The sequence below is a fragment of the Delphinus delphis genome, chromosome X (genome assembly GCF_949987515.2).
Source record: "Delphinus delphis chromosome X, mDelDel1.2, whole genome shotgun sequence".
Lineage (NCBI taxonomy): Eukaryota > Metazoa > Chordata > Mammalia > Artiodactyla > Delphinidae > Delphinus > Delphinus delphis.
This window is the reverse complement of record NC_082704.1, coordinates 63268609-63294204: the sequence shown is the minus strand read 5'-3', so window position 1 is coordinate 63294204 and position 25596 is coordinate 63268609. Positions and strand designations below refer to the sequence as shown.

At 37.4% G+C, this 25596-nt stretch overlaps 1 protein-coding gene across 1 annotated transcript in view; it reads left to right on the top strand.

The window, feature by feature from the left end:
- Window positions 1–24108, top strand: part of ATP7A (ATPase copper transporting alpha) — a 139480-nt gene extending 115372 nt beyond the window's left edge. The window contains exons 13-23 of the mRNA XM_060002413.1: window positions 5981–6135; window positions 6349–6483; window positions 8506–8700; window positions 10267–10449; window positions 12155–12371; window positions 17815–17961; window positions 19183–19325; window positions 20563–20766; window positions 21287–21404; window positions 22821–22923; window positions 23266–24108. Of these exons, the coding sequence (XP_059858396.1) occupies window positions 5981–6135; window positions 6349–6483; window positions 8506–8700; window positions 10267–10449; window positions 12155–12371; window positions 17815–17961; window positions 19183–19325; window positions 20563–20766; window positions 21287–21404; window positions 22821–22923; window positions 23266–23542 (1877 nt within the window). The 3' untranslated portion in view covers window positions 23543–24108. The remainder of the gene's footprint in view (window positions 1–5980; window positions 6136–6348; window positions 6484–8505; window positions 8701–10266; window positions 10450–12154; window positions 12372–17814; window positions 17962–19182; window positions 19326–20562; window positions 20767–21286; window positions 21405–22820; window positions 22924–23265) is intronic.
- Window positions 24109–25596: the final 1488 nt, after the last annotated feature.

The window sequence follows — 25596 nt, the reverse complement described above, 5'->3', positions numbered from 1 at the left end:
GGGAATAGGAACATACATATCAGTAATTACCTTAAATGTAAATGGATTAAATGCACCAACCAAAAGACATAGACTGGCTGAATGGATACAAAAACAGGACCCATATATATGCTGTCTACAAGAGACCCACTTCAGACCTAGTGACACATACAGACTGAAAGTGAGGGGATGGAAAAAGATATTCCATGCAAATGGAAATCAAAAGAAAGCTGGAGTAGCAATTCTCCTATCAGACAAAATAGACTTTAAAATAAAGACTATTACAAGAGACAAAGAAGGACACTACATAATGATCAAGGAATCAATCCAAGAAGAATATATAACAATTGTAAATATTTATGCACCCAACATAGGAGCACCTCAATGCATAAGGCAAATGCTAACAGCCATAAAAGGGGAAATCGACAGTAACACAATCATAGTAGGGGACTTCAACACCCCACTTTCACCAATGGACACATCATCCAAAATGAAAATAAATAAGGAAACACAAGCTTTAAATGATACATTAAAAAAGATGGACTTAATTGATATTTATAGGACATTCCATCCAAAAACAACAGAATTCACTTTCTTCTCAAGTGCTCATGGAACATTCTCCAGGATAGATCATATCTTGGGTAACAAATCAAGCCTTGGTAAATTGAAGAAAATTGAAATCGTATCAAGTACCTTTTCTGACCACAGTGCTGTGAGACTAGATATCAATTACAGGGAAAAAAATGTAAAAAATACAAACACATGGAGGCTAAACAATACACTAGTAAATAACGAAGAGATCACTGAAGAAATCAAAGAGGAAATCAAAAAATACCTGGAAACAAATGACAATGAAAACACAACAACCCAAAATCTATGGGATGCAGCAAAAGCAGTTCTAAGAGGGAAGTTTATAGCAATACAGTCCTACCTCAAAAAAAAGAAAAATCTCAAATAAACAAACTAACCTTCCATCTAAAGCAATTAGAGAAAGAAGAACAAAAAAACCCTGTAAGTTAGTAGAAGGAAATAAATCTTAAATATCAGATCAGAAATAAATGAAAAAGATATGAAGGAAACAGTAGCAAAGATCAGTAAAACTAAAAGCTGGTTCTTTGAGAAGATAAACAAAATTGATAAATCATTAGCCAGACTCATCAAGAAAAAAAGGGAGAAGACTCAAATCAACAGAATTAGAAATGAAAAAGGAGAAGTAAAAACTGATACTGCAAAAATACAGTGGATCATGAGAGATTACCACAAGCAAGTCTATGCCAATAAAATGGACAACCTGGAAGAAATGGACACATTCTTAGAAAAGCACAACCTTCTGACACTGAACCAGGAAGAAGCAGAAAATATAAACAGACCCATCACAAGCACTGAAATTGAAACTATGATAAAAAATCTTCCAACAAGCAAAAGCCCAGGGCCAGGTGGCTTCACAGGTGAATTCTATCAAGCATTTAGGGAAGAGCTAACACCTATCCTTCTCAAACTCTTCCAAAATACAACAGAGGGAGGAAGACTCCCAAACTCATTCTATGAGGCCACTGTCACCCTGATAGCAAAACCAGACAAGGATGTCACAAAAGAAACTACAGCCCGATATCTCTGATGAACATAGATGCAAAAATCCTCAACAAAATACTACCAAACAGAATCCAACTGCACATTAAAAGGATCATACACCATGATCAAGTGGGGTTTATCCCAGGAATGCACGGATTCTGCAATATACACATATCAATCATTGTGATACACCATATTAACAAATTGAAGGAGAAAAACCATATGATCATTTCAATAGATGCAGAAAAAACTTTTGACAAGATTCAACACCCGTTTATGGTAGAAACTCTCCAGAATGTAGGCATATAGGGAACCTACCTCAACATAATAAAGGCCATATATGACAAACCCACAGCCAACATCATTCTCAGTTGTGAAAAACTGAAACCATTACCCCTAAGATAGGAACAAGAAAAAGTTGTCCACTCTCACCACTATCATTCAACAAAGTTTTGGAAGTTTTAGCCACGGCAATCAGAGAAGAAAAAGAAATAAAAGAAATATAAATTAGAGAAGAAGTAAAACTGTCCCTGTTTGCTGATGACATGATACTCTACGTAGAGAACCCTAAAGATGCTACCAGAAAACTACTAGAGCTAATCAATGAATTTGGTAGAGTTGCATGATACAAAATTAATGCCCAGAAATCTCTTGCATTCCTATACACTAATGATGAAAAATCTGAAAGAGAAGTTAAGGAAACACTCCCATTTACCATTGCAACAAAGAGAATAACATACCAGGAATAAACCTACCTAAGGAGACAAAAGACCTGTATACAGAAAACTATGAGACACTGATTAAAGAAATTAAAGATGATACAAACATATGGAAAGATATACTATGTTCTTGGATAGGAAGAATCAACATTGTGAAAATGACTATACTGCCCAAAGCAATCTACAGATTCAGTGTAATCCCTGTCAAACTACCAATGAAATTTTTCACAGAACTAGAACAAAAAATTGCCCAATTTGTATAGAAACACAAAAGACCCTGAATAGCCAAAACAATCTCGAGAAAGAAAAACGGAGCTGGAGGAATCAGGCTCCTGGACTTCAGACTATGTTACAAAGCTACAGGAATCAAGGCAGTATGGTACCGGCACAAAAACAGAAAGATAGATCAATGGAACAGGATAGAAATCCCAGATATAAACCCACACACCTATGGTCACCTTATCTTTGATAAAGGATGCAAGAATATACAATGGAGAAAGGACAGCCTCTTCAATAAGTGGTGCTGAGAAAACTGGACAGCTACATGTAAAAGAATGAAATTACAACATTCCCTAACACCATACACAAAAAATAAACTGAAAATGGATTAAAGACCTAAATGTAAGGCCAGACACTATTAAACTCTTAGAGGAAAACAGAGGCAGAACACTCTGTCACATAAGTCACATCAATATCCTTTTTGACCCACCTCCTAGAGAAATGGAATTAAAAACAAAAATTTAAAAATGGGACCTAATGAAACTTAAAAGCTTTTGCACAGCAAAGGAAACCATAAACAAGACGAAAAGACAACCCTCGGAATGGAAAAAATATTTGCAACGAAGCAACCGACAAAGGATTAATCTCCAAAATATACAAGCAGCTCAATATCAAAAAAACAAAGAACCCAATCCAAAAATGGGCAGAAGACCTAAATAGACATTTCTCTAAAGAAGATATACAGATTGCCAACAAACACATGAAAGGATGCTCAACATCACTAATATTTAGAGAATTGCTGATCATAACTAAAATGAGATATCATCTCACACCGGTCAGAATGGCCATCATCAAAAAATCTAGAAACAATAAATGCTGGAGAGGGTGTGGAGAAAAGGGAACACTCTTGCACTGTTGGTGGGAATGTAAATTGATACAGCCACTATGGAGAACAGTATGGAGGTTTCTTTAAAAACTACAAATACAAGTATCATACGACCCAGAAATCCCACTACTGGGCATATACCCTGAGAAAACTATAATTCATAAAGAGTCATGTACCAATATGTTCATTGCAGCTCTATTTACAATAGCCAGGACATGGAAGCAACCTAAGTGTCCATCATCAGATGAATGGATAAAGAAGATGTGGCACATATATACAATGGAATATTACTCAGCCATAAAAAGAAACAAAATTGAGATATTTGTAGTGAGGTGGATGGACCTAGAGTCTGTCATACAGAGTGAAGTAAATCAGAAAGAGAAAAACAAATACCGTATGCTAACACATATATTTGAAATGTAAGAAAAAAAATAAAAGGTCATGAAGAACCTAGGGGTAAGACAGGAATAAAGACACAGACCTACTAGAGAATGGACTTGAGGATATGGGGAGGGGGAAGGGTAAGCTGTGACAAAGTGAGAGAGTGGCATGGACATATATACACTATCAAACGTAAAATAGATAGCTAGTGGGAAGCAGCCGCATAGCACAGGGAGATCAGCTTGGTGGTTTGTGGCACCTAGAGGGGTGGGATAGAGAGGGTGGGAGGGAGGGAGATGGAAGAGGGAAGAGATATGGGAACATATGTATATGTATAACTGATTCACTTTGTTATAAAGCAGAAACTAACACACCATTGTAAAGCAATTATACTCCAATAAAGATGTTAAAAAGAAAAAAAACTACAATGAGGTATCACCTCATACCGGTCAGAATGGCCATCATCAAAAAATCTGCAAACAATAAATGCTGGAGAGGGTATGGAGGAAAGGGAACCCTCTTGCACTGTTGGTGGGAATGTAAATTGATACAGCTACTATGGAGAACAGTATGGAGGTTCCTTAAAAAACTAAAAAGAGAACTACCATATGACCCAGCAATCCCACTACTGGGCATATACCTCAGAAAACCATAATTCAAAAAGTCATGTACCATAATGTTCATTGCAGCACTATTTACAATAGCCAGGACATGGAAGCAACCTAAGTGTCCATCGATGGATGAATGGATAAAGAAGATGTGGCACATATATACAATGGAATATTACTCAGCCATAAAAAGAAACAAAATTGAGTTATTTGTAGTGAGGTGGATGGACCTAGAGTCTGTCATACAGAATGAAGTAAGTCAGAAAATGCAAAACAAATACATATGCTAACACATATATATGGAATCTAAAAAAAACCCAAAAGCTTCTGATGAACCTAGGGGCAGGACAGGAAGAAAGACACAGACATAGAGAATGGACATGAGGACACGGGGAAGGGGAAGGGTAGGCTGGGACGAAGTGAGAGAATAGCATTGACATATATACACTACCAAATGTAAGATAGATAGCTAGTGTGAAGCAGCTGCATGGCACAGGGAGATCAACTCAGTGCTTTGTGAACGCCTAGAGATGTGGGATAAGGAGGGCGGGAGGGAGATGCAAGAGGGAGGGAATATGGGGATATACATATGCTTATAGCTGATTCATTTTGTTATACAGCAGAAACTAACACAACACTGTAAAGCAATTATACTCCAATAAAGATGTTTAAAAAAATAGACATGAAAGGTGAAGAACTTTTTGTAGAAACTATGGACCGAGTAAATAATGAGCGAAGAGAATATGAGTTTTTTTAAGAATGTATTAAATCACTTTCTGCAGATTTTCTTTGTGGTTTTATTTATGCTACTGAAGGCTCTTTTCACTGAGGATTGTTAATTACTAGAATGTATAACCAGAGGAAGTTGTCACATTCTGCTGTAGAGCCCAGTAGACTTTGGCAAAGTTTCCTGAGCAAATGCCTATTGGGTCTTCCTGCCCTAAAGACTGGTCTAGTCTGAGCTGGGATAGGACTCCAGGTTTTCCACATCAGGGTCAGCTCTAAAGAGAATAAGCCTGGAGTAATTTTAGAGATCTTAGATAACTAAGGCCAATACAGAGCAGAACCAAAATAACACCTTTCCTACCTCAGTCCTTACGATAGTGGCTCAGTTTATGAATTGTGTGGAAATAATTTAGGATTCTGTGTTTCTCAGTAGGGGTGCTATTGCTAGTTTGGATGGGACAGTTCTTAGTTCTGACTGACTATCCTACACATGGTACATTTAATATCCGTGACCCTGACCTACTAAATTGGAGTAGCAGTACCCCATGCTCCACCTGTAGTTATTACAGGCAAGAACTCTCTCCTACATTTATAAAGGCTCCTTGGGAATAGGTTGAGAAGCAATGATCTAAGACTAGGGTGGAAGTCCAAAAGTACCTGCCAATAAGAGTTAACACAGTAGGTTTTTCCAGTTTAAATTATATATCCCTGGGTTTGGCCCAGAACTGACATAAAGAAAAAGAGAGGGCAACCTTCACCTAGGCATTTGTCCAGATTCTATTTCAGGAAATAAGAATCTCCTTTCTAGATATTGACAATTGACAAATAACTGTATATTTCAAGATAGTATTTATTTATGCTCCCTAAATGTATCTTTACTCCTTATATAGGGGAGGCAATGCCTGTGGCTAAGAAGTCTGGCAGCACAGTGATTGCTGGTTCCATTAACCAGAATGGGTCACTCCTTATCCGTGCAACCCATGTTGGAGCAGACACAACCCTTTCTCAAATTGTCAGACTTGTAGAGGAGGCACAAACATCAAAGGTAAATTAACTCCCTAGGAGAAACAAAGTATTTTCATGAAAGCCCACTCAGTATAAATCTTGATCTAGTTTTTATGTGTTCCTTTGATTAATTCTAGCTGTATTAATATGGAGTTTATTAAAATATTTGTGCTCAATACCAAATATGCTCTGTATTCATTATCAAAAAAGGAGACTTTGATATACATATCATTATTTTTTTTTTTAATTCTAGGCTCCTATCCAGCAGTTTGCAGACAAACTCAGTGGCTACTTTGTTCCTTTTATTGTCATTGTTTCCATTGCTACCCTTTTGGTTTGGATTATAATTGGATTTCTGAATTTTGAAATCGTGGAAACCTACTTTCCTGTGAGTGACTTATAACACCTTTTTTCATATGTAAAACTGTGTGAATCTTTTGCATAAGTAAGTAATTGGAAAATAACTAATAATTACTGGTATCTTTAACAGACTGGAGTGAGAGGGTGATAAGAATAACATTTGCATTTCTGTAAATATAAAAGAAAACATAAAAGGTTTTTTTCATTATGACTTGTGATTTTCCAAAAGCAAGTACAGGCATACCTCGTTTTATTGCACTTTGCTTTATCGTGCTTTGCAGATATTGTGTTTTTTACAAATTGAAGGTTTGTGGCAACTCTGCGTCGAGCAAGTCTATCGACGCCATTTTTCCAACAGCATTATTTTTTAATTAAGGTATGTACATGTTTCTTGAGACATAATGATGTTGCACATTTAGTAGACTACGGTATAGTGTAAACATAACTTTTACATTCATTGGGAAACCAAAGAATTCTTGTGACTCACTTTATTTTGGTGGTCTAGAACTGAACCCACAATATCTCCGAGGTATGCCTATAGTGACCTTTCACATTTTATACTTAGTCTGAGTCCCAGCATGATTTTGCTTTCATAAAGGACAATGGATATATTGAGGAAAATCTTGGGATCTCAGCTCTGCCACATACCATCAGTGTGATCTTAGGTCAACTTGATTTCTCTTTGAGCTTCGGTTTCCTCACCTCTCAAGTGAGATTTTAATAATGCTCATCCAACATAACTTGCAGTTGTAAAAGTTAGATAAGATGATATATATTAGACACACTTTGTAATTTATTAAGTGCTTTATGAATATAATATTAGTGTCTGCTTTTCTCTAGTTCTATGATGTTCTCTAACGTATGGTGTCATAAAGTGGTAAAGTAGAGCTGGACTGTACCTCATGTTAGAGATAAAACCTTTAAGTCACTGAATTTCTCTTATCTTCAGTTTTGTGATCTGTAATATAGTGATAATAATACCTAAATTTCAGGGTTGGAATTAGTGTAGGTGAAAACATACACTTACGACATATATGAAAGCATAAGCTTAGATGTCTATGAAAATCCCTTCCAACTCTGTCTCTCTCTCTATATATAACTCTTAGATGATCACTTAGTTTAAGTATTTGAGAACTTAGTAAGAACATAGCACTGTAAAACCATTATTACTAAGAAAGTCTTACTTTGTTGTGTTTCTTTTAAAAATGCCATGCTGTACACTGTTTCATGCTGTTTTTCCCTTCAATTAAAGAACAGGTAGAATCATAACATCTATGTATCTATTACATGATATGGTCATTAGTATAATATTAAAAAGTTTCTTTAAATGATTCATATTGGTTGAGTACTCATTGAACAAGAGGATTACTGGGAAGTATTTTGGAACGTGTCTCCTTCAGGAATTTTTCTCATGAGTTCAGGGAGTCCTTAGGAGATTTCTCCTAATACTATCGATCATACTTAACCACAGAAGCAAATACTCAATGTCACTAAGAGCTATACTACCAGATATACTCAGTTCACGTTGTTTTGTCCAAAAGAATTTTATTGAAATGTGGTGAAGCAACCTTTGCAAACTGGGTGATTTTTTTCATTGTCTTTAAAGAATAGTGCGAAAGACAGCTTTATGGTGTTAGTATACAGAAGTACAGAATTATTTTTGTTCAGGATCAAATATGTTGAGAATTGGGTCGTATGTTTGCAGCTATATTTGAAAGTCCCTAATAAAACACTTATTCTCTCAATATGGGGGGGGAGTTGACTTTTATTATGTTCCTTATATTCACTCCATAGTTTGTAACTCTGGAATCAGCAAAATTGAAATCTTGATTTTAGGACTGTAACTTGTTTACCAGTTATGTCAACAATATCTTATATTCATAAAAGAAAAAAAGTGTTTTCTTACTAATAGCTAAAACATATGTTGGTAGCTAAGCAGGATTATGTGTGACTCCAAAATTTTGGTTTTATTTAAATAGAGTTAAGCTTTGTTCCTTTTGTTTTATCCAGCTCTGAATCAGTAATCAAAATTCATGCATTTCTTCTCAAGGGCTACAATAGAAGTATCTCCCGAACAGAAACAATAATACGCTTTGCTTTCCAAGCCTCAATCACAGTTCTGTGCATTGCATGCCCCTGTTCACTGGGATTGGCCACTCCAACTGCCGTGATGGTGGGTACAGGAGTAGGCGCTCAAAATGGCATACTAATCAAAGGTGGTGAGCCATTGGAGATGGCTCATAAGGTAAGATACTCCCCAGAACTAAGAGTTGTCTCATTCAAACTGGCAATAGCACCCGTATTGAAAAATAGAGTCTTAAATTATTTCTACATAGCCCATAAGCTGAGCCTCTTCTGGCACTGTCGTGAGGGTTGAGGTAGGAAAGGTGTCAGTTTGGTTCTGCTCTGGATTGGCCTTAGTTATATGAGACTTCTAAAACTACTCCAGACCTACTCTCTTTAGAGTAGACCCTGGTGTGGAAAACCTGGAGTCCTATCCCAGCTCAGATTAGACTGGTCTTTAGGGCAGGAAGACACCATAGATATTTGCTCAGGCAATTTGCCCAAGTCTGTCAGGCTTCTAACCCGTTTGTGTGTGGCTCCATGTTTGTGCTGTTCGCCGTTAGATAGGGCTTGCTGTTCCTCTGCCTTTGCTGCCACCAGCTGACAGTTTGCAACTATGACTTGAGAAATATAATCCTGTCCCTGATCTCCTATTAGAATTTCCATCACAATCTCAATCAAGGCTATTTGACTTAAACTAAAACCATGTTCCTTCTAGTATGTTCTTATTATGAGGATATAAACTATAAAGAGATGCATGTAGTAAACACAGAACACAACTTAGAACAGATTTGGAACCTCATCTAGCCAGTGAATACAGGCTACTAATTTTTATAGTAATTTTAAATTTTGATATGATTTCAAACTTAAATAAAAGTTGAAAGAATAGTATAAAGAACTCCCATATACCCTTTACTGCAGATATGAAGCCCCTTTCCGAAGAACAAGGGCAGTCTCTTACATACCACAGTACAAAGATCAAAATCAAGAAGTTGATATTGATATAATACTCTTGTTTAATCTGTTGTCCATATTCCAGTTTCCTCAGCTGACTCCATAATCCTTTATAGCTGTTTTTAATTTCATCCAGAATCATGCTTTGTACTTAATTGTCATATCTCTTTTCATCTCAGTTCCTCAAGCTATTCATTTCTCAAGTTTCATTATCCGAGTTTACTGTGAGGTGACTGTTCTTTAGTTCCAGACTCTTCCTTTTTCCTACCTGGTCTGAGTTTCCCTCGTTGGTTCCCTGAGCTGTCTCTTCTCAGGGCAGGCTTCTCATCTAGACCCAATAAAGTCAAAGCAACCCAGAAGGTCTTATCTGGTGCACACTTCAACTTAATTACTTACTTATAATCATTTGCCTACTGCCCAGATTTCCCCTACAGATCTATTCATTAGTACTGAAAGCCTTTCTCTTTCCCTAGAAGCACTAGAGGCATCTCTTAATTACCTATTAACAGTCAACTCTTAACAAGTAGTTCTAGTTATTTAACATATGTCCACAGTACGTTGAACATTTGCAAGGGAGGGCTATTAGGTGTAACTAAGGATATTTCTTCCCTTTTTCTCCCTTCTTTTTATTCTCCCAAAGACAGTTTATTTAGTCCAATTAAATCAGAGGTCAGCTTATTATGAAACAAGATAGTAATGTGTTTGTCAAAGTAAACCTTTTTCTCATTTCTGGAAAGCTGATACTAAGAATTATCAAGCCATATAGGTGCATTGTATTTTGATTTTCTTACAGGTAAAGGTAGTGGTATTTGATAAAACTGGAACCATAACCCATGGAACCCCAGTAGTGAATCAAGTAAAGGTTCTAGTGGAAAGTAACAGAATGTCATGCAATAAGATCCTGGCCATTGTGGGAACTGCTGAAAGTAACAGTGAACACCCTCTAGGAGCAGCAATAACCAAATACTGCAAGCAGGTACAATTTTTCCCTTGTTTATTCATGATTTACATATATATAGTTGGTATGAAGCTAGAGAGACTCATGTTTTCTCATTTTATTTTGTATGTCTTAATTTCTTCATGCAGGAAAATATAAAGATAAAAACAAAAATTAACTATAACCCTACCACACAGATAACCCCAGTCAACTAAAAACTTAATATAGAAGTAATACATATTTATGGTAGGAAAATTCAGATAGTTCAGCATTACATAACAAAAAAGGAAAACCTCATTCCCTGCCCCCTTCCATAATTCCTCTCTCCAAAGTTTAACAAGTATTAACCTGTTAACAGTCTTTTTAAATAACAGCTTTATTGAGGTAAAATTCACATACCATAAAGTTCACCCTTGTAAAGTTACAATTCAATAATTTTTAGTATATTCACAAAAGTGTGCATCTGTTAACCATTTTTAGTTCATATACCAGCATTTATTATTTTTTAAACTTTACATAGAAAGGTGATACAATGACCAATCTTTGGTACCTTTTAAAAAGACTTTATTAAATGATTTTTCCATATCAGGACATATAGATCTGCCTCATTGTTTTTAATGACTATATTGTATTCTATTGTATGATTGGTTTTTTGGCCCTTACCGTGTACAGTTAACATCCTTGTCAGCTTTTGCACATTTATCTCTAATGTTCAATGCCTATCAATGCAACTGCTAGATCAAAGGATACATGCTGTTAAATTCTGATGAATATTACCAATGCTCAAATGACAAATATTATCAACACCCACACAAAAAGGTGTACCAGTTTATATTTTCACGAGAAGTTGAATGCCCATTTCCCCACATTCTCACCAACAGTTTATTTTTTCCAATTCAATAAGTAAAAAATATTTATTCATTGATGGTTTACTTTGCATTTTTTAATTATGAATAAGGTTGAGCATCTTTTCACATGTGTATTGGCCATTTGAATTTCTTTTTCTATACCCTGTTTGCTTGTATCCTTTGCCTATTTTTTCATAAGATTGTTTACCTTTTTCTCATTGATTTGTATAAGTTCTTTGTAAATTATCTCACATAGTTTTTCAGTTAGAACATGGCAGTTTCACCATTGGTGTTGCCATTTCTTTATTTGTTCTTTCCTTTTTACCTATTAACTATTACTGACCTGGCTTCTTTACACCCAAATCAAATAACAGAGAGGATGAAGATATAAAGAGACAGGAAACAGTGATGGTCACCAGAATTCTTTGGCTCACTAAGGACACAGAATCATACTAGAGAGACCCTCTGGTAACTGAAGGCCCTGTTCTTTGTTACCCTTTTCCCTGTACCGAATAGAAAATCTGACTTGAAAATAGAATTAAATATGTAACTTGTAATTCTCTACTGGAAAGGACAGAGAAAATTGATAAACCTTCCACATTTTCTTTCCTTAAAGTTGGTATAAATCTTATAAAGTGGGGTTTAAAATAAGTATTGTGAGGTTCTCCTCTAACTTTGAACATTATACGCAATGCTCTGTTCCTTCGTCCTTATCAAAAACCCACTGTCAAATAGGCAATGATAAGTGATAGTTTTATTCTAAACATTCAGAATTAACCAGGCATGTAGATTGTGTCTAAACATTTAGAATTAACCAGCAGTAATCTTTGATCTTGCTAATGAGGACCTTGGATTATTAGAACAGCAGAGGAAATCCTTCTGTTTCTATCCGTTAGGAGCTGGACACTGAAACCTTGGGTACCTGCATAGATTTCCAGGTTGTGCCAGGCTGTGGTATTAGCTGTAAAGTCACCAATATCGAAGGCTTGCTACACAAGGATAACTGGAAGATAGAGGAAAATAATATTAAAAATGCATCCCTGGTTCAAATAGATACAAGTAATGAACAGTCATCAACTTCATCTTCCATGATTATTGATGCCCAGCTCTCAAGTAAGCTAATTTTCTTTGTAGTACCAATTATGGGACAGTTATTAACAGATGTCTAACTTTATAATCTGAACTGTTATATAAGAAACAAGATTGGTGTCATGGTTTCATTTTCGTAAATCAGTTTCACTGTAGGCCTTCTAATTATTTTACTCAGTTACTCAAGAACATTTTTCAGCTGTGCTCCTTGATTACAGTAGAGGGTGATAAAGTCTAGCCTTAGCTGATCTTCCATCTTTTAGCTCAGCTTTCTTTCTTTTATTTCTCACCACAGCTGCTCCAAACCTTTTGTATCCTTCACAAGCTCCTGTGGCCTTCCCCCTAGTTCCCTAAGTAAATTGTCCTGCTTATTTTTCACACAGAAATTTAAGGTTCTCAGACATGTGTTCTTTCAGGTTTTTTTGCTCAGAATGTTTCCTTTTTCAGGGAAAGAAGTATCCCTCATCTTGCCTAATGAATCCCCTCATCTTTGCCCTAGATCCCACCCTCTCTTGATTCCTCAGGAACCTCATGCTCTGTTATGTCCCCTTGTTTCTTTTTTTTCCAACACACTGTCGTAGCTCCTTCTCCTAAACATATAAACATTTCTTCCATCAAAATCACTGTATTCCCATCTAGATTTTATCCTACCTTTCTTTTCCTTAATATCCAGGCTTCTAGAAAGAGTAGTCTAGGCTGGCTGAATTCACTTCTTCACTGCACAGTTTGGCTTCTGCCCCATCCATATTAAGTCTACTGGTGATCTCATTTAGTCCCCTCTCCAGTGGTCTTTTTTTTTTTTTTTTTTTTTGCGATAAGTGGGCCTTTCACTGTTCTGGCCTCTCCTGTTGCGGAGCACAGGCTCCGGACGCGCAGGCTCAACGGTGGCTCATGAGCCTAGCTGCTCCGCGGCATGTGGGATCTTCCCGGACTGGGGCATGAACCCGTGTCCCCTGCATCGGCAGGTGGACTCTCAACCACTGCGCCACCAGGGAAGCCCTCCAGTGGTCACTTTTCAGTCTTCATTGCTGTATGACCTCGCTAAGGCATTTGACAATGTTGACCATTTCTTCTTTCCTAAAATGTTTTTCTCCCTTGATTCCGTGACCCTGCTTTCTCTAGATTCTCCTCTCACCTACCTGGCTGTTCTTTCTAATCCTCTTCTGATTCCTCTTTTCTCCTGGCTCTCACATGTTGGGTGTCCTCAGAGTTTTGTTCTTTGTCTTTTGTTCATTTTACATACTCTCTCTGTACAGTCTTTTTTTAAAAATTTTATTTATTTTTTGGCTGTGTTGGGTCTTCGTTGCTGTGCACTGGCTTTCTCTAGTTGCAGCAACAGGGGGCTACTCTTTGTTGTGGTACACAGGCTTCTCGTTGCGGTGGCTTCTCTTTGCTGTAGAGCACGGGCTCTAGGCATGTGAGCTTCAGTAGTTGTGGCTCGCGGGCTCCAGAGGGCAGGCTCAGTAGTTATGGCACACGGGCTTAGTTGCTCCATGGCCTGTGGGATCTTCCCGGACCACGGCTCGAACCCATGTCCCCTGCATTGGCAGGCAGATTCCCAACCACTGCGCCACCAGGGAAGTCCTCTCTGTACAGTCTTGTTCATGCTTATCACTTATTCTACCACCTGTAGGTTTCCACTGCTCCTCTAAAATCCATATCTGCAGCCAAGGCCAGTTTCCCGAGTTTCCTGTTGGTCTATCCATCTGACCAAAAACATGCTATACATACCTAAGTGTGCCAGGAACCCCCCTACCCATCTGTGCTTGAGTAATTTTTCTAACATGCAAACCTGAGTATATCACTTTCTGACTAATAGCTTTTATTGCAGTGGTTTATAACCTATTTTTGAATCATGAACCTTTGGAGGAAGGTGGTAAAAGCTATGCCCACCACTCAGAAAACTTCTGTTTTGGACGTTTGTATGTATCCAAAAGCCCCTCCATGGAAATCTGTTAAGGACCCTGGCTTTACAGGCTCTCCATCTCCGACAGGACAGAGTCCAGTCTCTGTGGATTTTGTTCAAGATCTGTTCCCCATGATACATCTCCTGCCTGCCTGCACCACCCATCTTGTCTTTTTCCACTGTCACCCACGTACACTGTGTTTTGTCCATATGGAACTACTTAGAGTTTCTCCTTACATCGTGTCATTTCATGCTCATTAGATCACCTCATTTGCTATTTTCTCATCTTTGAAGACTTAGCTCACATCTCTCTTTAGTGAAGCCTTCACTGACTGACATACATAGGCAGAGATATTTGCTCTTCTTTTTTAGTCATAACTGTACTTAATCTCTAGATGTGCTAGGCACGCTGCATGAGAATTCTTTATTTGCCTGCCTGTTTCTACTAAACTGTGATTTTTTTATTATCTGTCTGTGAACTCACAGTATCAAGCACACTGACACACAGTAATTTCATTCACCTGACAGGTTTTATTAAGCACTGTTCAAGACACTAAAGAATGAGCAGTGAGCAGAATAGACGAAGTCCCTATGTCATGGAGTTTACATTCCTGGTGGGAGAACACAAGACAGTGAGCAAATAAATAAGCAAATATAGTCTGTCTGATGGAGATAGTGCTGTGAAGAAAATGAAGAAGGGCAAGAGATATAAGGAATGCTGGGAGTAGCAGGTCCTGTTGATATAGGCTGGTCAGGGTAGGCCTCATTGAGAAGATGGTGTTTGAGCAGAAACCTGAGGAGGGGGAGGGAAAAAGTTATGTGAATATCTGTGATGAGAGCATTCCAGGAAGGAGGAATGTTAAGTACAAAAGCCTTGAGTCAGGAGTGTGCTTGACTAGTTTCAGGAACAAAGTGGCCAGAACAGAGTAAATGAATGGGAAGGACGTAAGGGATGAGGTAAGGACATTGAAAGGACTTTGGTGTTTACCCTGAGATGGAAAGCCGTTGGAGAGTTTTGAGCATAGGAATGACAGAATCTGACTTAATGTTTAAAAAGTATTATTTGGGCTGCTCTGGGAAAAATACACTGTTGCAGGGGGTAGGGGGAAGGGCAGAAGCAGGGAGATAAGTTAGTGGGCTATTGCCATAATCCAGGTGAAAGATAATGGTGGCTTGGACCAGTATAATAACAGTAGAAGCCATTAAGAAGTGGTCAAATTCTGGACATATCTTTTTTTTTTTTGGCTGCGTGACATGTCTTGTGGGATTTTAGTCCCTGACCAGGAATCGAACCCGTGCTCCCTGCAACAGAAGCTTGGAGTCCTAACCACTGGACCACCAGGGAATTCCCCTGGATGTGAGCTGGCGGACAGATCTCACAGATTGGAAATGGGGAATTAGGCCAAAGTTTGTGGCCTAAGCAATTTAGAAGGATGGAGTTACCATTTAAACAAGATGGAGAAGATCACAGGAGGGGCAATATTGAGGAAAAGTGATCAAGAGATCAGTTTTTGATATGTTAAGTTTGAGTGCCTGTTAGGTATTCAAGTGGAGATGTCGTATAAATGGAACTATCAAGGAGGCAGGTGGCTGCACAAGTCTGGAGTTCCAAGGAAACAAACTGGGTTGGAGATGTAGACTTGGGAGTCATCCACTTATAGATCTGTGCTGGCCAATATGGTAGCCACTAGTTACGTGTGACTATTTAAATTTAAATTAATTAAAATTTAATTTAATTTAAAATTCAGCCCTTCAGCCATACTAGTCACATTTCAGTGCTCAATAGCCTCATGTTGTTAGTGGCTACTGTATTAAACAGAGCAGATGTACAACATTTCCATCATCACAGAAAGTTCTGTTGGACAGCGCTGATATAGATGGTATTTAAAGCCATAAGACTGGATAAAATCATCAAGGAGTTGGGAATTCCCTTGTGGTCCAGTGGTTAGGGCTTGGCACTTTCACTGCCATGGGCCTGGGTTCCATCCCTGGTCGAGGAACTAAGCTACCACAAGCCGCGAGGTGTGGCCAAAAGAAAAAAAATCATCAAGGAGTGAGAGTAGATAGAGGGGGAATGAGATTAAACCTGAAGAGGTTTAAGGACTGAGCCCTGCAACACTACAAATTAAGAGGTCAGGGAGATGAGGAAGGATCAGCAAAGAAGACAGAAGAAGTGGTGAGTGAGGAGGTAGCTCATAAGAATGTGGTGATCTAGAAGCCAAATGAAGAAAGTATTTCAAGGCGGGAATGATCAACTGTGTTAAAATGCTACTAATAGGGCAAGTAAGATGAGGATGAAGAATTACCCATTAGATTTATTAATGATCACTGGTGTACTGTATGAACAATTCTTTGGAGTAACAGAGACAAAAGCTGTATTTGAGTGGGTTCACAAGAGAATGGGAAGGTATGAATTGGAGGGCAGCCGATAGAGACAACACTTTTGAGAAGTTTTGCTATGAACAGAAGCAGAGAAATGGGGTAGTAGCTAGAGAGGTAAATGAGATCAAGAGAGGGTTGTTTCATTTTCTTTTTTAAAGATAGGACTATGTACAGCAGAAGTAGAAAATATGATTATGCAAGAGAGAGAGGGGAGAATTGTTGGAGAGACGTTCTAAAATAGGCAAAGGGGGACTTCCCTGGTGGGCCAGTGGTTAAGACTCCGCACTCCCGATGCAGGGGGCCTGGGCTCGATCCCTGGTCAGGGAACTAGATCCCGCATGCTGCAACTAAAGATTCTGCGTGCTGCAACGAAGATCCTGTGTGCTGCAACTAAGACCCGGCACAGCCGAATAAATAAATATAAAATAGGCAAAGGAGGGGGATCTAGTACACAAGTGGAGAAGTTGCCCTTAAATAGGAGTAGGGGCCATTTATAATAACAGAAGAGAGGCTAGATCAATATGTACACAGGCACAGGCAGTTGGATAGATGTGGCAATAAGAGCTTGTGGAAGTTCTCTTCTGATTGCTTTTATTTTCTTCCTGAAGTAAGAAGCAGAGTCATTATCTGGTATGAGAATGGGAGAAGAGAAGGTATAAAGTAGCCATCTAGAAGGAATGGAGAATGAATGGACTAGGGAAATGTAGTAGAATAGCCAGGCATCACTAAGGGCCCACTTAAAGTTAGTGGTCACACGTTTAAAATGAGACATCAGTATGGTTGTGTGTTCTTGTCCAACACTGATGGTTGTACTGATGCACAATAAATATTTTTAATTTAATTCAGTTCCTATGGAAGATCATAAGGAAGGGTCACATGGAAAGCGTCACCAAGAAAGTAACGTTTGAAATGGCTCTTAAAGAATATATATGATGCAGTTTGGTATTTGAAGAGGGGGGATGAGGACCTCCAGGTGGTCCTCACTCCTCATGTGCAAAGGCCCAGAGGCATGGAAGAGCAGAGTATGTTCCTTGAACATTTGGAAATCACTGTTGTAGGCTGTTTTCTACCAAAAAACCAACGTAGTGACTGTGCAAGATTAGAGAGGAAGACTGTCCCTAAAGGGTTGTTATAAATATTAAACAAGTTCACTAAATGTCATTTCTGTACTTTCTTCAGATGCTCTTAATGCTCAGCAGTACAAAGTTCTTATTGGTAACCGGGAGTGGATGATTAGAAATGGTCTTGTCATTAATAACGATGTAAACGATTCCATGACTGAACATGAGAGAAAAGGTCGGACTGCTGTATTGGTAGCAGTTGATGGTAAGGTTTTCCTTAAGTACACTATGACTCAGTGTCATGATTTCACTTGTTTTCTGTGTATTTTTGAGAGACATCTGAACTATGAGGGTTATTCAAAAGCAGCCTGAATGCAAAGTAAAAATGTCAGCAATACATAATTGTTACTGATTAATTTAAAATTCTCTTGCATTTGCCTGGCTTTGTTATTTTCCTCCGTAGCCTGTGGTTTTAAAAAAAGCTAATCAAGGATTTTTTTTTAAACCTAAAAATAACATTATAGCAAAGTAAAAGAATATTCATAATCTCATCATCTAAACACAATGTCAGTTTTAATTGACATTTCTGGATATATATTCATACACATCACACAGAATTACAATATTAGTACATATACTGTTTATAAATGGGTGCATTTTATTGTATGTAAATTTTACCTCAAAGTTGAATAAAAATTTAAAATTCCTTGTACACATACTGTTTTATTTTGTCTTATTTTATTTAATAGTAAATATTTCCAATCGTAGTTTAATGTGGCACCATTTGTCATACTTATACACTATGACTAACTTAATCATTCCCCTGTTGGAAATTTAAGCTACTCCTAATATTTTATTGTTGTAAGTAACACCACAGTAAACATCTTTGAGGTTTTAGGTATTTTGTTAAATTATTTCTTAGGGTACATTTCTAGCTGTGAGATTAATTAGTCAACATTTATAATCCTTGCTAAGTATGAAGGCATTATCTTACTATGGCCTTTTTAGGCCCAGGAAGAAGCAGAAAATACCATTTATTTTTGTTTTTAAAATAGCTACTTGTAGTGATTTTTTCCCAGTATAAAATGCCAGTTTTGTTTCCATCCACCCCTTCACCTTAAAAAGGGTGAAGTATGAGTTTTCAGTTTCATTTGCCTTTAAATTAGCTGAAGTGTTTGGGGCTATTGGCCAATACTTCTCTAAAGAAAGAAAATAAGTATTTTAGTATCCAGTAAAGTCTCTTCAGTTTCCTATCATTACCTTCATTAGTAAGCCCTACCTCACTCTGAAATTTTCACAACCAAGTATGGAGGCTTGTTGCAGGGTTTGTGGTATAAAGTCTATGTGGTCTTGGAGATATTTTGAGTTAAGCCAAGTCCTGAACAACTTCACTTAACAAAATTCATTTCTTTCTGAAATTTTAAGTCAGAATATTATTCTGCTTTCACCATATTCCAAATTCTATCTTCTGGTGCTCCTATATTAGATGAGCTGTGCGGCTTGGTAGCTATTGCTGATACAGTGAAGCCTGAAGCAGAATTGGCAGTCCATATTCTGAAATCTATGGGCTTAGAAGTAGTTCTGATGACTGGAGACAACAGTAAAACAGCTAGATCTATTGCTTCTCAGGTAATGGGTTTACTTAGTTGTTGGGGTGGGAGTATGTGGTAACTTCTCATTCTTCACATACATTTCCTTTCTTGCCTTCAGCTGCTAAAGAAGTAATTTAACTATTATTTTCATTATCCCCGAGTAGCCATATCTGGTTCCTTAAAGAAAAATTGGCATACTATGCAGGAAGGACTTTGGGTTTTGTCTGGAACTGTTATAAGTAAAAAGCTATTTGCTTAGTTCATGGGATGCTTGAGTGACATTGTACACAGTTTCTGTTGATGCTTCCTTTGAAATGTTGCTGATAGTCTCCACCGGTGCTGCCAGCCTAAGCCAGGCTCTCATCCTCTCATGCCTAAAGTACAGCAGTAGCTCCACGCACGTTCCTCTCTAGTCCATCCTGGATACCACTGATAGAACCATCTTCCATAGCATTCTTCTGCTACTCACCCCCACATTTGCCTTCCCTCTAAAACTTTTCTCATATTAGGCTTTTCTATTTTGCAATGCCTTCTCCCGTCTTCTATTAAATAATAAAGATAATATATAAATACATTCTTGTATAAAAAATACAGAAGGCTGTAAAGTAGAACGTTTAAGTCACCATTTTCCCAAGCCTCCCTGTCCAGCCCTACCCCCTTACACTTTTTCATATGGTTATATGTTCATATACAGATGTATAGTTCTGGTACTTTGAACATAAATTGGATCATTTTTGTACAACTTGTTCAGCAGTTTGCTTTCTTTCAGATAGCAATATATATGCCTTGGAGCTTTGTCCATGTCTGAACATATAAACTTATTTCATTCTTTCTACATCATTGCATTGAATTCCATAGTACGGATGCGTCACAATGTACTTAACCATTCCTCTAATAAAAAAAATAATTTATGTGGTTTTGAAAATTTTGTTTTACAAATAAGGCAGTAATATACATCCTTGGACATACTTATTTTTATACATGTACAGGTATGTCCAAAATATAGCTAGGGGTGGAATTGCTGAACCAAATGACATGCACACTTTGATAGATGCTGCCAAGTACCCTCCAAAAAGACAGTACCAACTTACACACCCACCAACAGTATATAAGAGAGCTCATTTCCCCATATCCTTACTATCCCTGGATATTATTAGTCTCTTACAATTTGGACATTTGGTAGGTGGAAACTGATGGCTCATCATTGCCGAGTTATGTTTCAGGTACTCAGTAATATTTCTTGAAATGAATGGAGTTTATTTTTGCCCATGTAGGTTGGCATTACTAAGGTGTTTGCTGAAGTTCTACCTTCCCACAAGGTTGCTAAGGTGAAGCAACTCCAAGAGGAGGGGAACCGGGTAGCAATGGTAGGAGATGGAATCAATGACTCCCCAGCTCTGGCGATGGCTAATGTTGGAATTGCCATTGGCACAGGCACAGATGTAGCCATTGAAGCAGCCGATGTGGTTTTGATACGGGTAAGTCCTATGGTCTGACCTTTGAGGAGTGTGAGACTGCTCTACATGGTCAGGGATAGTGTCGTATATTGAACAAAATGATTGTGCCCTTCGAATTCCCATGCTCCTAGCCATTGAGACTGGGAGAGTTCAAGATGGAAGTATGAGAAGTCTTAGTAATTACTTCCAGACTTTCTCATTTCAGCGAAGCAAATGAGAATGACAAGCTTCTAAAGTGAAGCATTAGATTTGGGAATATACGTATGATACTCTTATCTTCAACAAATACTTGCTGAGGTTATTTTAGTGGGTTTTAGTCCCTGTACCAGCATACAACCCTAAAAGTATTTTCAGAACCCTGAGAAAAATTCCTGAAAACCCCCTTCCAAGACAGCCTCAAATTTTTAGCAATATCTCAGATTTGTAGTTAATTCACATATTACCGTAAGGTACACATCATCTTCGGTATACACAGTATCAAATACAAGTTACTGGTCAAGTTACAGTCTCTTGCTAATATCACAAATATTTCTGTTCTCAGAATGATCTTCTGGATGTAGTGGCAAGTATTGATTTATCAAGGAAGACAGTCAAGAGGATTCGGATAAATTTTGTCTTTGCTCTAATTTATAATCTGATTGGAATTCCCATAGCTGCTGGTATGTGACAGTTAACTTGTATTGCTTTTTTCATGAAGTCATTAGAGGCCTACCGTATTGGAAGTTTTAGTCTTCTTATTATTAGTTTTGAGCTCAGTTTTGTATGTAGCCTGCTGGTATGGTGAGAGGTAATATTAAAATCAATAATTTAAATTTTCAGCATGTTCATTATGGCCTAGAATGTATAAGCCTTCTGATAGGTTTATTTTATTTTTACCTTATTTTTACCTTCAACTTTGTATTTTGAAATTTTCAAATGTACATAAACAAGGAGAAAAATGATACAATAAAACAAAATGCCCTTCACCGAAATTCACCAGTTAATAATATTTTGCCACATTGCTTCATCTTTTTCTCCATATACTCTCACACACGTATGTACTTATTTGCTTACTCATTTAGTTTTTGCTGAAGAGAATAAATTTAGCTTTAATCTCACTACCCGAATACAACTACTGTTGGTATTTTAGTATACATCTTTCTGATCTTTTTTAGTCTGTATTGGTTTTTGTCTTGTTTCATTGTTGTAATTATAGCATGCAGAGAATTTTCTTAATGTTCTAATAGCCAACAGTTTTTTTTAAAGTTTGGGAACCAAGATGTGAGAAAGACAGAGAGAGAAATTGAACAAAGGAATACGACCAAGAAAAGGCAGTTTAGAATTATTTAATAAACATCCGATCATCCCCATTACTTAGGGGCTTGGTAGATGTTAGTATTAGTAATAACATAAGAAAAATAGTTATCACTTTCTTCTTGTTCTCTCTGGTTTTAGAGCCAAAGAAGGACATGAGATAACATGAGAACAATTACAAAACTGCTTATCAACAGGGACACACAGATGGAGAGACAAAGAGTAAAAGAACAAAGTCCAGAGAGATTAATTCATGGAGCAAGTTATTTTTAAAAAATTATACAAGTAATATACGGTCACTGTATAAAAAGTAGAAAAAATACAGATAAGCACATAAAAATTACAAGTACAGTAAGTCTGTCTCATCCCCATCATATGCACAAATTTTAAAATGTCTGTCAAAACCAAGTGTGGATGAGTTTGTAGAATATGAACTCTCATACACTATTGGAGGGTTTGTGATCTGGTACAGCCACTTTGGAGAGCAACTGAGAAATATCTACCTAAAGTTGAAGGTGTGCCTATGTTATAATCTAGCTGTTTCACCTCTAGGTATATACCCTAGGGAAATTCTCAAGCACATGCACAGGGCGGCATGTACAAGAATGTTCACAGCAACACTCTATTAGTGAAAAATTGGCAACGACATAAATCTCTACCAACAGGAGGATAAATTGCTGAATAAATATCAAAGAAGGAAATTATTTGTATATATGTATTAGGAACACAGTGGTAATCTGTTTAGTACTGTTTGGTCTAACTAATCCAAAATTGTTTTCTAGGAGTTTTTATGCCCATTGGTTTGGTTTTGCAGCCCTGGATGGGATCTGCTGCAATGGCTGCTTCATCTGTTTCAGTAGTACTTTCTTCACTCCTCCTTAAACTGTAAGTATAATAGCTCGCTCACGCTTCTCACCCACAGTCAGTCTTGCTAGGTTTTATTCTTGTATTGGTCAATGATAAGCCCAAACTGTTCTTAATAATAAATGTTAACTACATAATTATCACCTTATGTAGTATATACAGAGCAACCACAAGCACTGAGTGGGGTAAAATCTAGTACACTGGCTCTCAGAAGTAGGATTTCTGATCATGTGACCTCACACAACTCCTTTTGACCACCTTTATACATTTCAAACCAGGTTAATCTCTTTTCATTTTTGAATGTAACAAGCGGATAGTTCGCGTTTGATTATTTCAAACTAGTATACTTTTGCATCTTTTCAGTTACAGGAAACCAACTTATGAGAATTATGAACTACATGCCCGAGGCCAGATGGGACAGAAAAGTCCTTCAGAAATAAGTGTTCATGTTGGAATAGATGATACCTCAAGAAATTCTCCTAAACTGGGTTTGCTGGACCGGATTGTTAATTACAGCAGAGCCTCCATAAACTCACTGCTGTCCGATAAACGATCACTGAACAGTGTTGGTACTAGTGAACCTGACAAGCACTCACTCCTGGTGGGAGACTGCAGGGAAGATGACGACAGTGCGTTGTAACAGGCCACAGAGAGTGCTGCTAGATGATGTTGTTCTGCACTGACACAGCATTCATGGTCACCTTAGCTTTTTAAAATATTGCAGGGCTTTATGTTGGTCTCATGCTCTTATGTTAGGGAATCTATTTGAATTGCATTTGTCTAATGGCAAAAATATCTTTTTCAGGGCATCAGCTTGGAACCTAGCTTTATTGAAAATGAATTTCCAGTATTTTTTGTTTTCACTAGCAACAGATAAGGTAGACCAGGGAGGTTTACAAGTCCTACAACTGAAGATTACTGAATTGCTGCTAAGGTCATAGATAATTTTTATTTGACCCAAAAAAAAAAGTTCAAGAAAAGATCATTGAAAATTTGAAGATTTGAGCGCATAATCTTGAGGAGATTCTCAAGCCCTCCTCCCTGCTAGATTGGGGAGTAATGGCTTTCAAAGCACTGTATAAAGAATCCTGTTTTAGAAGCAAAATAGTAGAAACTGTTTAAAAATAGACAGGCCTATTTATTACAGGCTTTCTTTCCCCCTTCTTCTCCCTGCATCTTTGTCTTTGCCGTTGCTTTCTTTTTTTTTTTTTTTACAGCTTTATTGGAGTATAATTGCTTTACAATGGTGTGTTAGTTTCTGCTTTATAACAAAGTGAATCAGTTATACATATACATATGTTCCCATATCTCTTCCCTCTTGCGTCTCCCTCCCTCCCACCCTCCCTATCCCACCCCTCTAGGTGGTCACAAAGCCATCGCTTTCTTAGATGCCCCAATGTGTTTTCTTTTATTAGGTTCTTTCAAGTGAGCTAAGTGTAGGTGATTTCTCATTGACAAAAATAACTGACAACTTTTCCAGTAACTTGTTTGTTTCTTTATCTTGTAGCTCAAAAGACTTTCAGGACCTATATGGTTCCCTGCTTCCCACCTTTCCATTGTTGTAAAAAATATATCAGATTCCTCCTTCAGTGACTCCCTAGCTCTGTGCAAGCTTTCAGTTCACTCCTGCTGGGTTCAGCTATAAGTTGTTCTTAGTATCATCTATCAGCCTCAGTTCAGAAACTTAAGATTTTGAGCCACTTCTACAATTGATTTTTTTCCAAAGATTGACACTACCATGTTTAACATGTACCGGTCATATAAAATTACCTGGATTCACTAAATTTGTCCTTTTCTGGAGAGAATGCAAGACATTAGCTGATATTTATAATTTAATAGATTTTAATTGTCTTTTATTGTTTTAGATAATCTCTCAAAATGACTTTAAAATAATGCTATTACACGAAGCCACTTTTACCAAGAAATACAGTAAATTGTAATACAGAAATGAGAATTTCCCTAGGTTGTGATACCTTTTAGCTAAATCTATATTTTTCTCTAGTTTAAAACATTTGCACTTGCTAGTTAGTGTGGTTGGCATATTCACGGGCTTGTTCTCATCAACATATAAATTTAGAAATCTCCCTGTGAGTGCCTGGGAGTTAATACACTGGTCAGAGATCTGGTACTTGTATCACTATTTAAATTAACTTGTTAACTGCAAGGTGGATTTCAGATGCAGAATATGTAAGTGAAGAAAACTCATACGTAAATTCCTAACATCTATTCTCATTGTCATATGTAAAGCTGCTAGCACAATTCCTAGCACATAGGATTTGTGCTCAGTAAATGTTAGTTCTTATTTCCCCTTGAGGTCAGTGATAAATATCAAAAATCGCTTTTACAGAGCAGAGTCTAAAATCAGGTGGGAGTGGGGGATGGGGTTCTTCCCTCCTTTCCAACTTCCTTTTTCTCTTGTTCTTTCATATGCACTCAAAAAAGTTTACAACATAATTCCATGCTGACTTTTCAGATTTGGAAAAGATTTCATTTTTATCTCAGCTATCTTAAAGACAGAGCTGAAACTTGATGAAGGTGCTATTAATCTAGAAAAGCAAACCAATTTTAATGAAATATGAATGAGTTTGTAGGTCTAGGCTCTTTTTTAGACCAATGCCTGTGCCATCTTCCATGCTTTCAATTTGAATTTTAATATTTGTTTTTTATTTTAATTCCAGTGGCCCGTCATACCAC